General features: G+C 52.0%; 1 protein-coding gene across 1 annotated transcript in view; it reads right to left on the reverse strand.

The window, feature by feature from the left end:
• Positions 1–15,817, reverse strand: part of PITPNC1 (phosphatidylinositol transfer protein cytoplasmic 1) — a 107,196-nt gene that overhangs the window by 25,164 nt on the left and 66,215 nt on the right. The window contains exons 7-8 of the mRNA XM_075351502.1: positions 7,288–7,443; positions 7,149–7,212 (exon numbers count right to left, since the gene is read on the reverse strand). Coding sequence (XP_075207617.1) covers positions 7,149–7,212; positions 7,288–7,443 — 220 coding nt within the window. The remainder of the gene's footprint in view (positions 1–7,148; positions 7,213–7,287; positions 7,444–15,817) is intronic.

Genomic DNA, 15,817 nt, shown 5'->3' on the forward strand with positions numbered 1-15,817 from the left:
GATCGGCCATGCCTGCTCTGTATTGTCAGGATATGCTCGTGGATAGATCAGCCATGCCTGCTCTGTACGGTTAGGATATGCTCTACACAGGATAGATTGGCCGTGCCTGCTCTGTACGGTCAGGATATGCTCTTGGATAGATCGGCCGTGCCTGCTCTGTACAGTCAGGGTATGCTCTTGGATAGATCGGCCATGCCTGCTCTGTAGGTCAGGATATGCTCTTGGATAGATCGGCCGTGCCTGCTCTGTACAGTCAGGGTATGCTCTTGGATAGATCGGCCATGCCTGCTCTGTAGGTCAGGATATGCTCTTGGATAGATCGGCCGTGCCTGCTCTGTACAGTCAGGGTATGCTCTACACAGGATAGATTGGCCGTGCCTGCTCTGTACGGTCAGGATATGCTCTTGGATAGATCGGCCGTGCCTGCTCTGTACAGTCAGGGTATGCTCTTGGATAGATCGGCCGTGCCTGCTCTGTAGGTCAGGATATGCTCTTGGATAGATCGGCCGTGCCTGCTCTGTACAGTCAGGGTATGCTCTTGGATAGATCGGCCATGCCTGCTCTGTACGGTCAGGATATGCTCTTGGATAGATCGGCCGTGCCTGCTCTGTACGGTCAGGGTATGCTCGTGGATAGAATGGCCATGCCTGCTCTGTACGGTCAGGATATGCTCTTGGATAGAATGGCCATGCCTGCTCTGTACGGTCAGGGTATGCTCGTGGATAGATTGGCTGTGCCTGCTCTGTACGGTCAGGATATGCTCGTGGATAGATCAGCCGTGCCTGCTCTGTACGGTCAGGATATGCTCGTGGATAGATCGGCCATGCCTGCTCTGTACGGTCAGGGTATGCTTATGGATAGAACGGCCATGCCTGCTCTGTACGGCCAGGATATGCTCTTGGATAGATCAGCCATGCCTGCTCTGTACTGTCAGGATATGCTCTTGGATAGAATGGCCATGCCTGCTCTGTACGGTCAGGGTATGCTCTTGGATAGAATGGCCATGCCTGCTCTGTACGGTCAGGGTATGCTCGTGGATAGATCGGCCATGCCTGCTCTGTACGGTCAGGGTATGCTTATGGATAGAACGGCCATGCCTGCTCTGTACGGCCAGGATATGCTCTTGGATAGATTGGCCATCAATGCTCTGTACGGTCAGGGTATGTACGGTCAGGGTATGCTCGTGGATAGATCAGCCATGCCTGCTCTGTACGGTCAGGATATGCTCTTGGATAGATCAGCCATGCCTGCTCTGTACGGTCAGGATATGCTCGTGGATAGAATGGCCATGCCTGCTCTGTACGGTCAGGGTGTGCTCTTGGATAGATCGGCCATGCCTGCTCTGTACGGTCAGGGTGTGCTCTTGGATAGATTGGCCATGCCTGCTCTGTACGGTCAGGATATGCTCGTGGATAGATCAGCCATGCCTGCTCTGTACGGTCAGGATATGCTCGTGGATAGATCAGCCATGCCTGCTCTGTACGGTCAGGATATGCTCGTGGATAGATCAGCCATGCCTGCTCTGTACGGTCAGGGTATGCTCTTGGATAGATCGGCCATGCCTGCTCTGTACGGTCAGGATATGCTCGTGGATAGATCGGCCATGCCTGCTCTGTATTGTCAGGATATGCTCGTGGATAGATCAGCCATGCCTGCTCTGTACGGTCAGGATATGCTCTACACAGGATAGATTGGCCGTGCCTGCTCTGTACGGTCAGGATATGCTCTTGGATAGATCGGCCGTGCCTGCTCTGTACGGTCAGGGTATGCTCTTGGATAGATCGGCCATGCCTGCTCTGTAGGTCAGGATATGCTCTTGGATAGATCGGCCGTGCCTGCTCTGTACGGTCAGGGTATGCTCTTGGATAGATCGGCCATGCCTGCTCTGTACGGTCAGGATATGCTCTTGGATAGATCGGCCGTGCCTGCTCTGTACGGTCAGGGTATGCTCGTGGATAGAATGGCCATGCCTGCTCTGTACGGTCAGGATATGCTCTTGGATAGAATGGCCATGCCTGCTCTGTACGGTCAGGGTATGCTCGTGGATAGATTGGCTGTGCCTGCTCTGTACGGTCAGGATATGCTCGTGGATAGATCAGCCATGCCTGCTCTGTACGGTCAGGATATGCTCGTGGATAGATCGGCCATGCCTGCTCTGTACGGTCAGGGTATGCTCTTGGATAGATCAGCCATGCCTGCTCTGTACGGCCAGGATATGCTCTTGGATAGATTGGCCATCAATGCTCTGTACGGTCAGGGTATGTACGGTCAGGGTATGCTCGTGGATAGATCAGCCATGCCTGCTCTGTATGGTCAGGATATGCTCTTGGATAGATTGGCCATGCCTGCTCTGTATGGTCAGGGTATGCTCGTGGATAGATCAGCCATGCCTTCTCTGTATGGTCAGGGTATGCTCGTGGATAGATCAGCCATGCCTTCTCTGTATGGTCAGGATATGCTCTTGGATAGATTGGCTATGCCTGCTCTGTATGATCAGGGTATGCTCTTGGATAGATCGGCCATGTCTGCTCTGTATGGTCAGGATATGCTCTTGGATAGATCAGCCATGCCTGCTCTGTATGGTCAGGGTATGCTCGTGGATAGATCAGCCATGCCTGCTCTGTATGGTCAGGATATGCTCTTGGATAGATTGGCTATGCCTGCTCTGTATGATCAGGGTATGCTCTTGGATAGATTGGCCATGTCTGCTCTGTATGGTCAGGGTATGCTTGTGGATAGATTGGCCATGACTGCTCTGTAGGGTCAGGATATGCTCATGGATAGATTAGCCATGCCTGCTCTGTTTGGTTGGGCTGTTGTGCGGGATTAATTAAGCATTCTGCTCTGTTTGGTGGGCTGCTGTGCAGGGATTGATTGAGTGTCCTGCTCTATATAATTGGGTGGTTGTGTGGGGATTGATTAAGCGTCCTGCTCGGTTTCGTTGGGCTGTGGTGCGGGGATTGATTGCACGTTCAGCTCTATTTCGTTGGGCTGTGGTGCGGGGATTGACTGAGCGTCCTCCTCAGTTTGGTTGGGCTGTGGTGCGGGGATGGACTGAGCGTCCTCCTCAGTTTGGTTGGGCTGTGGTGCGGGGATTGACTGAGCGTCCTCCTCAGTTTGGTTGGGCTGTGGTGCGGGGATTGACTGAGCGTCCTCCTCAGTTTGGTTGGGCTGTGGTGCGGGGATTGACTGAGCGTCCTCCTCAGTTTGGTTGGGCTGTGGTGCGGGGATTGATTGCACGTTCAGCTCTATTTCGTTGGGCTGTGGTGCGGGGATTGACTGAGCGTCCTCCTCAGTTTGGTTGGGCTGTGGTGCGGGGATTGATTGCACGTTCAGCTCTATTTCGTTGGGCTGTGGTGCGGGGATTGACTGAGCGTCCTCCTCAGTTTGGTTGGGCTGTGGTGCGGGGATTGATTGCACGTTCAGCTCTATTTCGTTGGGCTGTGGTGCGGGGATTGACTGAGCGTCCTCCTCAGTTTGGTTGGGCTGTGGTGCAGAGATCAATTGAACTTCCTGCTCAGTTTGATGGGCTGTGGTGCGGGGATTGATTGAGCATCCTGCTCTATTTCGTTGGGCTGTGGCATGGGTCCCCAATTCCAGTCCTCAAGGGCCACCAACAGTGCATGTTTTCAGGATTTCCTTAGTATTGCACATGTGATAATTTAATCACCTGCACAGTTGATGATTCCAACACCCATGCAATGCTAAGGAAATCCTGAAAACATGCACTGTTGGCGGCCCTCGAGGACTGGAGTTGGGGAACCCTGGGCTGTGGTGCAGGGATTGATTGAGCATCCTCCTCGGTTTGATGGGCTATTGTGTGGGGATTGATTGAGCATCCTGCTCTTTTTGATGGGCTGTGGTGTGGGGATTGATTGAGCGTCCTGCTCTATTTCGTTGGGCTGTGGTGTGGGGATTGATTGAGCGTCCTGCTCTATTTCGTTGGGCTGTGGTGCGGGGATTGATTGAACTTCCTGCTCGGTTTGATGGACTGTGGTGCGAGGATTGATTGAGCATCCTCCTCGGTTTGATGGACTGTGGTGCGGGGATTGATTGAGCATCCTGCTCTATTTCGTTGGGCTGTGGTGCGGGGATTGATTGAGCATCCTCCTTGGTTTGATGGACTGTGGTGCGGGGATTGATTGAACTTCCTGCTCGGTTTAATGGACTGTGGTGCGGGGATTGATTGAGCATCCTCCTCGGTTTGATGGACTGTGGTGCGGGGATTGATTGAGCATCCTCCTCGGTTTGATGGGCTGTGGTGCGGGGATTGATTGAGCATCCTCCTCGGTTTGATGGACTTTGGTGCGGGGATTGATTGAGCATCCTGCGCTATTTCATTGGGCTGTGGTGCGGGGATTGATTAAGTGTCCCTTGCTCGGTTTGATGGGCTGTGGTGTGGGGATTGATTGAGCGTCCTGCTCAGTTTGATGGGCTGTGGTGTGGGGATTGTTTGAGCATCCTCCTCGGTTTGATGGACTGTGGTGCGGGGATTGATTGAGCATCCTGCTCTATTTCGTTGGGCTGTGGTGCGGGGATTGATTGAGCATCCTCCTCGGTTTGATGGACTGTGGTGCGGGGATTGATTGAGCATCCTCCTCGGTTTGATGGACTGTGGTGCGGGGATTGATTGAGCATCCTCCTCGGTTTGATGGACTGCGGTGCGGGGATTGATTGAGCATCCTGCGCTATTTCGTTGGGCTGTGGTGCGGGGATTGATTGAGCGTCCTGCTCTATTTCGTTGGGCTGTGGTGTGGGGATTGATTGAGCGCCCTGCTCTATTTCGTTGGGCTGTGGTGCCGGGATTGATTGAGCGTCCTGCTCGGTTTGATGGGCTGTGGTGCGGGGATTGATTGAGTGTCCCTTGCTCGGTTTGATGGGCTGTGGTGCGGGGATTGATTGAGCATCCTCCTCAGTTTGATGGGCTGTGGTGTGGGGATTGATTGAGCGTCCTGCTCTATTTCGTTGGGCTGTGGTGCGGGGATTGATTGAGCGCCCTGCTCTATTTCGTTGGGCTGTGGTGCGGGGATTGATTGAGCATCCTCCTCGGTTTGATGGGCTGTGGTGCCGGGATTGATTGAGCGTCCTGCTCGGTTTGATGGGCTGTGGTGCGGTGATTGATTGAGCGTCCTGCTCTATTTCGTTGGGCTGTGGTGCGGGGATTGATTGAGCATCCTGCTCTATTTTGTTGGGCTGTGGTGCGGGGATTGATTGAGCATCCTCCTCAGTTTGATGGGCTGTGGTGTGGGGATTGATTGAGCGTCCTGCTCTATTTCGTTGGGCTGTGGTGCGGGGATTGATTGAGCGTCCTGCTCTATTTCGTTGGGCTGTGGTGCGGGGATTGATTGAGCGTCCTGCTCTATTTCGTTGGGCTGTGGTGCGGGGATTGATTGAGCGTCCTGCTCTATTTCGTTGGGCTGTGGTGCGGGGATTGATTGAGCGTCCTGCTCAGTTTGATGAGCTGTGGTGCGGGGATTGATTGAGCGTCCTCCTCGGTTTGATGGGCTGTGGTGCGGGGATTGATTGAGCATAACATTTAGCGCAGACAGGATATACCCAGCACTCTTTACGGAGGGGCACTATACAGCTTCTTTGCATAGAGCAGACATGAATAATCGATCCTGCGAGGAGTGCATGTACAGAACCAATATCCCCAGCATGGTAAATAATATATCATCAATAAACATAGTTACAGCTTGTCAGTGAATGTGCAGCTCAGTAAAACTAATGCACAATGAATGACGCCTCCATCCAAACCCCGACCCGTAAAAGGCATCAGAGGAGATGCCATCTGTGCTGGGAAAGAAAGAGTTAATAACATTAAAAAATGTCAGTCATTATCTGGTAAACCAGACTGAGCCATAGACCGCCCCTTTAAGTCCATCTTCCATCGAGTTTAGGACCGGTACTGTAGCACCTGCCACTAGATGGCGACTGTCCTCAGCTCGGATCCACCCCAATGTAGTAAATATTCAGATTCCCTATAATCTCCTCATTTTGAGGCATCGATTTCAGAGCCGTGTGCAGTTCCTTGGTTCATCTTCCTGGAAATTTAGTTGATATGTTCTTGCGCAGTCACAACATACATATGGTAACACCCAGTTGTCAATTTATTCAAACATTTCCAGAAGGAGTAACAGAGGAACTGCACAACATGGCGTTCTGTTATAATGAATAAAACTATTATATACTAAAGCAGATGTTCTGTCAAAGCCTCAAGTCCTCTAAGGATAATCGCGGATAAGAAGGAAGGGGACCACAATGGGTCCCACAGTCAGGCCTAGTGATGACCGATTTACCCCAGGGGTCTGAAAATGACAGAGGAACTGCACAACACAGAGTTCTGTTATTATGAATATAACTATTATATACTAAAGCAGATGTTCTGTCAAAGCCTCAAGTCTTCTAAGGACAATCACGGATACAAAGGATGGGGACCGCAATGGGTGTCCGATTCACGCCAGGGATCTGGAAATGACAGGAACTGCACAACATGGAGTTCTGTTATTATGAATATAACTTTTATATACTAAAACAGATATTCTGTCAAAGCCTCAAGTCCCATTAGGACAATCGCGGATATGAAGGAAAAGGACCGCAATGGGGACCGCAGTGGGTCCCTTAGTCAGGCCTAGTGATGACTGATTTACCCCTGGGGTCTGAAAATGACGAGGAACTGCACAACACAGAGTTCTGTTATTATGAATATAACTATTATATACTAAAACAGATGTTCTGTCAAAGCCTCAAGTCTTCTAAGGACAATCGCGGATGCAAAGGATGGGGACCGCAATGGGTCCCTTAGTCAGGCCTAGTGATGCCCGATTCACGCCAGGGATCTGGAAATGACAGAGGAACTGCACAACACAGAGTTCTGTTATTATGAATATAACTATTATATACTAAAACAGATATTCTGTCAAAGCCTCAAGTCTTCTAAGGACAATCGCGGATATGAAGGAAGGGGACTACAATGGGTCCCTCGGTCAGGCCTAGTGATGCCCAAGTCACCCCAGGGGTCTGGAAATTATATAAAATAGAAAAGATAATTCACATTTACACTTATTTTAGATCTAGACCTATCAGTCTCAAAGTACCATCCTAGGTACAGAACCATTTATGAGCCACGCCGCACACTGGTCACTTACCGTACCACTCGTCCACCCACGCGAAGGCTTGCCGGTGTCCGATCAATAAGACGTCTCTCACAACCTGCACAGAAGGGGATTGGTCATTCCACGGGAAGGAACCATCACATGAAGATTCACCTCGAGGACAACCACTCACCTTGTGCACAAACTGCTCCACCCGCGTCTGCAGCCCCCAAACCTCAAATTTCACCGCAACCAACTTATACGAGCACATGATAGGCTGCTGCGACTCCCTCCAGCCATCCCTGAGAAGTCCCCGTCCTGTCTTCTCGGATTTGAAAGTTCTGGGGTCCTGAAAGAATAAAACACGGAAACTGCTAAATAAATTCTGCAGAGTGGAGGGCTGACAACCTCTCACGCATGTATACCGGCTGGTTGTCAGCAGTAATAGATGAGCTAGTGCTGTATATAATAGGTGTGGTCTCATGTCATTATATTAGTGACGTCATCACTGGGGGTAGGGCTTTATATAAGGGGTGTGGTCTCATGTCATTATATTAGTGACGTCATCACTGGGGACGGGGCTGTATATAAGGGGTGTGGTCTCATGTCATTATATTAGTGAATTAGTGATGTCATCACTGAGGATGGGGCTGTGTATATATATATATATATATATATATATATATATATATATATATATATATATATGTATATATATATATTTTTTTTTTCAGATTTGATAATAGACAGGCCTGTGGGAGACAATGGAGCCATGAGCTCCTTGAGACTCCTCCATAGATAGTCACATACTCAATGGTGGGTGTGAACCCTTCCCCTCCAGGGGTGGATCCACAGGCCCTGGAGAACACACTCTTGGTGGATCAGTCAGTTGAGTTGAGTGTGTGCTGAGGTTCAAGCAGTTGGGATCTTCGCTGCGGCAAGACCCTGGCGCCCGTGTGTGGATTTATGGAAGCTGTCACATGGGATTGGGTTGTGTCCCTCATCTGTTGGATACATTGACTTCTTCCAAGGATTACTTCTACATGTTCTCTGGCGTCGGATTGCCGGGTGGCGCTCCCGGAACGTTGAAGACTCATTGTGAAAGAACGATATTGATATTGGAGGTTCTATGCTCCCTGCCTCAATAAATCTCGTTGGATTGTTCCACGGCCTGGTGTCCCTGCCTGCTCTGTCACATACCCCATCACACACATCAGCCTGGTGTCCCTGCCTGCTCTGTCACATACCCCATCACACACATCGGCCTGGTGTCCCTGCCGGCTCTGTCACATACCCCATCACACATATCGGCCTGGTGTCCCTGCCTGCTCTGTCACATACACCATCACACACATCGGCCTGGTGTCCCTGCCTGCTCTGTCACATACCCCATCACACACAGCGGCCTGGTGTCCCTGCCTGCTCTGTCACACATCCCATCACACACAGCGGCCTGGTGTCCCTGCCTGCTCTGTCACATACCCCATCACACACAGCCGCCTGGTGTCCCTGCCTCCTCTGTCACATACCCCATCACACACATCGGCCTGGTGTCCCTGCCTGCTCTGTCACACATCCCATCACACACATCGGCCTGGTGTCCCTGCCTGCTCTGTCACACATCCCATCACACACATCGGCCTGGTGTCCCTGCCTGCTCTGTCACATATCCCATCACACACATCGGCCTGGTGTCCCTGCCTGCTCTGTCACATACCCCATCACACACATCGGCCTGGTGTCCCTGCCTGCTCTGTCACATACCCCATCACACACAGCCGCCTGGTGTCCCTGCCTGCTCTGTCACATACCCCATCACACACAGCCGCCTGGTGTCCCTGCCTGCTCTGTCACACACCCCATCACACACATCGGCCTGGTGTCCCTGCCTGCTCTATCACATATCCCATCACACACATCGGCCTGGTGTCCCTGCCTGCTCTGTCACATACCCCATCACACACATCGGCCTGGTGTCCCTGCCTGCTCTGTCACATACCCCATCACACACATCGGCCTGCTGTCCCTGCCTGCTCTGTCACATACCCCATCACACACATCGGCCTGGTGTCCCTGCCTGCTCTGTCACATACCCCATCACACACATCGGCCTGGTGTCCCTGCCTGCTCTGTCACATACCCCATCACACACATCGGCCTGGTGTCCCTGCCTGCTCTGTCACACACCCCATCACACACATCGGCCTGGTGTCCCTGCCTGCTCTGTCACATACCCCATCACACACATCGGCCTGGTGTCCCTGCCTGCTCTGTCACATACCCCATCACACACAGCCGCCTGGTGTCCCTGCCTGCTCTGTCACATACCCCATCACACACAGCTGCCTGGTGTCCCTGCCTGCTCTGTCACACACCCCATCACACACATCGGCCTGGTGTCCCTGCCTGCTCTATCACATATCCCATCACACACATCGGCCTGGTGTCCCTGCCTGCTCTGTCACATACCCCATCACACACATCGGCCTGGTGTCCCTGCCTGCTCTGTCACATACCCCATCACACACATCGGCCTGCTGTCCCTGCCTGCTCTGTCACATACCCCATCACACACATCGGCCTGGTGTCCCTGCCTGCTCTGTCACATACCCCATCACACACATCGGCCTGGTGTCCCTGCCTGCTCTGTCACATACCCCATCACACACATCGGCCTGGTGTCCCTGCCTGCTCTGTCACACACCCCATCACACACATCGGCCTGGTGTCCCTGCCTGCTCTGTCACATACCCCATCACACACATCGGCCTGGTGTCCCTGCCTGCTCTGTCACATACCCCATCACACACAGCGGCCTGGTGTCCCTGCCTGCTCTGTCACATACCCCATCACACACATCGGCCTGGTGTCCCTGCCTGCTCTGTCACATACCCCATCACACACATCGGCCTGGTGTCCCTGCCTGCTCTATCACATACCCCATCACACACATCGGCCTGGTGTCCCTGCCTGCTCTGTCACACACCCCATCACACACATCGGCCTGGTGTCCCTGCCTGCTCTGTCACATACCCCATCACACACAGCGGCCTGGTGTCCCTGCCTGCTCTGTCACATACCCCATCACACACAGCGGCCTGGTGTCCCTGCCTGCTCTGTCACATACCCCATCACACACAGCGGCCTGGTGTCCCTGCCTGCTCTGTCACATACCCCATCACACACAGCCGCCTGGTGTCCCTGCCTCCTCTGTCACATACCCCATCACACACATCGGCCTGGTGTCCCTGCCTGCTCTGTCACATATCCCATCACACACATCGGCCTGGTGTCCCTGCCTGCTCTGTCACACACCCCATCACACACATCAGCCTGGTGTCCCTGCCTGCTCTGTCACATACCCCATTACACTCATCGGCCTGGTGTCCCTGCCTGCTCTGTCACATACCCCATCACACACAGCGGCCTGGTGTCCCTGCCTGCTCTGTCACATATCCCATCACACACATCGGCCTGGTGTCCCTGCCAGCTCTGTCACATACCCCATCACACACAGCGGCCTGGTGTCCCTGCCTGCTCTGTCACACATCCCATCACACACATCGGCCTGGTGTCCCTGCCTGCTCTGTCACATACCCCATCACACACAGCGGCCTGGTGTCCCTGCCTGCTCTGTCACATATCCCATCACACACAGCGGCCTGGTGTCCCTGCCTGCTCTGTCACATACCCCATCACACACATCGGCCTGGTGTCCCTGCCTGCTCTGTCACACACCCCATCACACACATCGGCCTGGTGTCCCTGCCTGCTCTGTCACATACCCCATCACACACATCGGCCTGGTGTCCCTGCCTGCTCTGTCACATACCCCATCACACACATCGGCCTGGTGTCCCTGCCTGCTCTGTCACATACCCCATCACACACAGCGGCCTGGTGTCCCTGCCTGCTCTGTCACATACCCCATCACACACAGCGGCCTGGTGTCCCTGCCTGCTCTGTCACATACCCCATCACACGCGGATCTGCCAGATGTCCAAACACTTTCACCAATTTTGTTCTTTGCAAAATTAATTTAATTAGGACAGAGGCGCCGCTGGGAATTGCTGTTGTCAGCTCGTTATCTGCCGGATGTGCACCGCGTATATTGTGGTACCAAAGTAAAACAAGGGGAAATCATGAATAACTTAACGGTAGGCTCCTCCCCCTCATTTATGGCTCCTCCCTCTCTTGCTAGTTCCAACTCCTCCCCATGGCTGCTTCTGTTCTGCCCTCACTCTGGCTCCTCCCACTTGTTTCTTGCTCCAGTTACTTCCCCCTCTTTATTTCTCTCTGGCTGACCACCTCATTTCTTGCTCGATTGTATAAGTGCCCCTTTCTGTCCATATGACCCTCCATCTCCCCCTCCTTGTCTGAATCTACAGGTCCTCCCCCCGCTAGCCCCGAATCCTCCCTTTTCAGCTCTGGCTCCTCCTTCTCATTTCTCACTCTGGCTCCTCCCCCTCACTTCTTGCACCAACTTCTCCCCTTTATCTGATGTTCCCTTTTATTTCACACTCCAGCTTCTCCCCCTCATTTCTCACTCCTCCTCCCCTTTATATCTCCAGCTACTCCTGCCCTCGTTTCTTGCTCCAGCTCCTCCCCCTTGTCTGTTTTTACAGCTTCTCCCCCTAATTTCTCACTCCTTCTTCTCTTTATATCTCCAGCTACTCCTGCCCTCGTTTCTTGCTCCAGCTCCTCCCCCTTGTCTGTTTTTACAGCTTCTCCCCCTCATTTCTCACTCCTCCCCTTTATATCTCCAGCTACTCCTGCCCTTGTTTCTTGCTCCAGCTCCTCCCCCTTGTCTGTTTTTACAGCTTCTCCCCCTCATTTCTCACTCCTTCTCCTCTTTATATCTCCAGCTACTCCTGCCACCGTTTCTTGCTCCAGCTCCTCCCCCTTGTCTGTTTTTACAGCTTCTCCCTCTCATTTCTCAGTAGAACTTCTCCCACTTACATCTCCTGCTTCTCCTCTCATTTCTTGCTCCAGCTCCTCTCCTAGTCTGTATTTCCAGCTTCTCCCCCTCATTTGTGACTTCAGCTCCTCCCACTTGTTTGAATCTTCAGCAGCTCCCTCTTATTTGTCTCCAGCTCCTCCCGCTTGTTTGTATATTCAGCTACTCCCCCTTATTTATATCTCCAGCCCCTCCTGTCTCTGGCTCCTCCCCCACGTTACTCACTCCTGATCTTCCCCCTCAACTTTCGCTCCAGCTCTTCCCCTTTGTACCTCCAGCTCCTCCCCTTTTGTCTCTGGCTCCTACCCCGCATTACTTACTCCTGGTTTATTTCGTCTTTTGCTCTAGCTCCTCCCCCTCCTGACTCCACCCCCACCTTCTCCGCTAGTGTTTCGATCCCGCTCCTCCTCCTTTGTACCCCAGCTCCTCCCCCTTGTGTATCTGGCTCCTCCCCCACATTACTCACTACAGCTCTTCTCCCTTGCCTTTTGCTCCAGCTCTCCCCCCTTTGTTTGTTCCTTCAGCTCCTCCCCCTAGTTTCCAGCTCCTCCCCTCCGCCGCGCTCTCAGCAGTATGTGTGGGACGCAGTTGCCACGCTCCCTCCTGTCACTCTCGCCTTCTGTCTTTGGCTCCTCCCCCTCATTTCCAGGCCTTCCCCTCCGCCACCCTCTCACAGTATGTGTGGGCTGCTGCAGCCGCCGCGCACCCTCCCGTCACTCTCGCCCCCTGGCACCGGCAGAGCAGCTGCGGCCAGTGATGAGTTCAGTCACCGTGTACGATGATTGTACCGCGATTACCCGGGCGGTGAAGCGTGACCACATTACATAACACACAGGTGCGAGGGGCTGATCACTCCCGGGGGCAGAGCGCGGACGCCGTGATAACTCCTCACCTCCCGTATGGTCACAATCACCATATATTAATTGTATCTGTACCTGGATGCACCCCATACGGCCGCCATCACCTGTGACATCACAGTCCACTGATGACATCACTACTCACCCATTATAAGTAGTGATGAGCGAGTACTAAAAAGCTCGGGTGCTCGAAGCTCGGGCCGAGCCTCCCAAGATACTCGTGTACTCGGGCCGAGCAACGAGCCCAATGTTATCCTATGGGAGACCCGAGTATTTTTGTGAAATGACCCCCGGCAGCATGTAAAAACCATAAAAATGGCACAAAAGTCTCCGAAGAGTGCTCAAATGACATGGCAACAGCATGGGGAAGACCCCTTGAAGCATTTATCACTCAAAAGTCACAGCTGTGAACAATTTTGTCCGCGTTTCACGCCATTTTTACGGACTCACCAGAAAACCTTCCAAAATGACCCCAAAATGATTTTTCATGGCAGAAATGTTAAGGGCACATACCCAATAGTGAGATAGAGCTGGTGTATGTTACTTTTTGAGATTAATACATGAAAGATTTTACGTGAAAACATTGTGTGGCACTCCGATGTCCCTGAGAAGAGACGTACATGAAGGCCTCTTGAGTCTAATGTGCCCATTTTGAGGAAGTGAGTCTTTGTAGTATTTTCCTTTGCCAGGGCAGTCCAAAATTGTGAGGTTCACCAATGCCCCTGCATACAGACGTGCATGAGGGCCTGTAAACTTGAAGTGCCCATTGTAAGGAAGTGGGTCTATTTCAGTATAGCCCTTTGCCAGGGCAGCCAAAAATTGGGAGGCTCCACATTGTCCCTGGATAGAGACGTGCATGATGGCCTGTAAACCTGAAGTGCCCATTGGAAGGAAGTGGGTCTATTGTAGTATAGCCCTTAGGCAGGGCAGCCAAAAATTGGGAGGCTCCACATTGTCCCTGGATAGAGACGTGCATGAGGGCCTGTAAACCTGAAGTGCCCATTGTAAGGAAGTGGGTCTTTTGTAGTATAGCCCTTAGGCAGGGCAGCCAAAAATTGGGAGGCTCCACATTGTCCCTGGATAGAGACGTGCATGAGGGCCTGTAAACCTGAAGTGCCCATTGGAAGGAAGTGGGTCTATTGTAGTATAGCCCTTAGGCAGGGCAGCCAAAAATTGGGAGGCTCCACGTTGTCCCTGGGTAGAGACGTGCATGAGGGCCTGTAAACCTGAAGTGCCCATTGTAAGGAAGTGGGTGTATTATAGTATAGCCCTTAGGCAGGGCAGCCAAAAATTGGGAGGCTCCACATTGTCCCTGGATAGAGACGTGCATGAGGGCCTGTAAACCTGAAGTGCCCATTGGAAGGAAGTGGGTCTATTGTAGTATAGCCCTTAGGCAGGGCAGCCAAAAATTGGGAGGCTCCACGTTGTCCCTGGATAGAGACGTGCATGATGGCCTGTAAACCTGAAGTGCCCATTGGAAGGAAGTGGGTGTATTATAGTATAGCCCTTAGGCAGGGCAGCCAAAAATTGGGAGGCTCCACGTTGTCCCTGGATAGAGACGTGCATGACGGCCTGTAAACCTGAAGTGCCCATTGGAAGGAAGTGGGTGTATTATAGTATAGCCCTTAGGCAGGGCAGCCAAAAATTGGGAGGCTCCACGTTGTCCCTGGATAGAGACGTGCATGAGGGCCTGTAAACCTGAAGTGCCCATTGGAAGGAAGTGGGTCTATTGTAGTATAGCCCTTAGGCGGGGCAGCCAAAAATTGGGAGGCTCCACGTTGTCCCTGGATAGAGACCTGTTAGGTTCTTAGTGCCTCCGTGCTTGCATTTAAAAACCGCACGTGTGTGCCTGTTGGTGGCAGCTTTCCGCTGCATTTGTGTGAGTTTTGCAAAAACTTGGATATAACGCACAAGTCTAGTGAATACACATCAGCACAGCATTGCAAAATGCGCAAGGGCGTTGTCAACGAACAAGGAAGTGGACGTGATGGTGGTGCAGGCAGAGACCGAGGTCGTGGGCAAGCTCTAATTTCGCCACAACAAAGGGCCACATCTAGTCGCTCGCACGTCCTGTCCCAAATTCTTGGGGACCGCTGCAGTACACCGCTCTTGAACCAAGACCAGTGTCAACAGGTTGTTAGTTGGATAGCGGATAATGCTTCCAGTCAGATTGGCACCACCACAAACACTCTGTCTTCCACACGGTCAAGTGTCAGTAGCCGTGATACTGCACCGCACATTTCAGAACCTGATCCTCCTTCCTACCACCAGGCCGAGTACACGTCCACGGACATTACTGATCCCACACTTGTACACTCGGAAGAGCTGTTCGTTCACGTTTCCATTCACAAATTCTGGCCTCTCGCCAGCTCCTGTTGAAGTGGGCCATGACGAGATTGTATGTACAGATGCCCAAATATTTGAGCAGCCACGTTCTCACGAAGTTGGCAACGTATTATACAAAGGATAAGGCTGCACATCAAACATAGATAATGGTATAATGCCTCAAGCATATTTTTTCCATCTCCTATATAAGAAAGTCCTTAGTTACCCCTCTCCACCCACAGCAGTTTTTAATTGCAATGAGATGACACACAGTTAGGGTCACAGAGCTAGGGACCCCAATATAGAGATATGCCTTGACGAGGCCTTGGGGCTCAGTTACATTGATCAATGCGATTGCTAAATATCTCCTTTTTCCTAATATTCATGGCAGGTATGCAATTCATTATTCACATGGTCAAATTAGCAAGTAGCATTTTTCATTGTATATTCCAATATTTTTCCATATGCTTGAGGCATTATACCATTATCTATGTTTGATGTGCAGCCTTATCCTTTGTATAGTATGTATTTTTTGGCTTGCACTCATAATATATATATTAGTGCTCACTTCAGTTATCCTATTC

The sequence above is a fragment of the Anomaloglossus baeobatrachus genome, chromosome 5 (assembly GCF_048569485.1).
Source record: "Anomaloglossus baeobatrachus isolate aAnoBae1 chromosome 5, aAnoBae1.hap1, whole genome shotgun sequence".
Taxonomy (NCBI): domain Eukaryota; kingdom Metazoa; phylum Chordata; class Amphibia; order Anura; family Aromobatidae; genus Anomaloglossus; species Anomaloglossus baeobatrachus.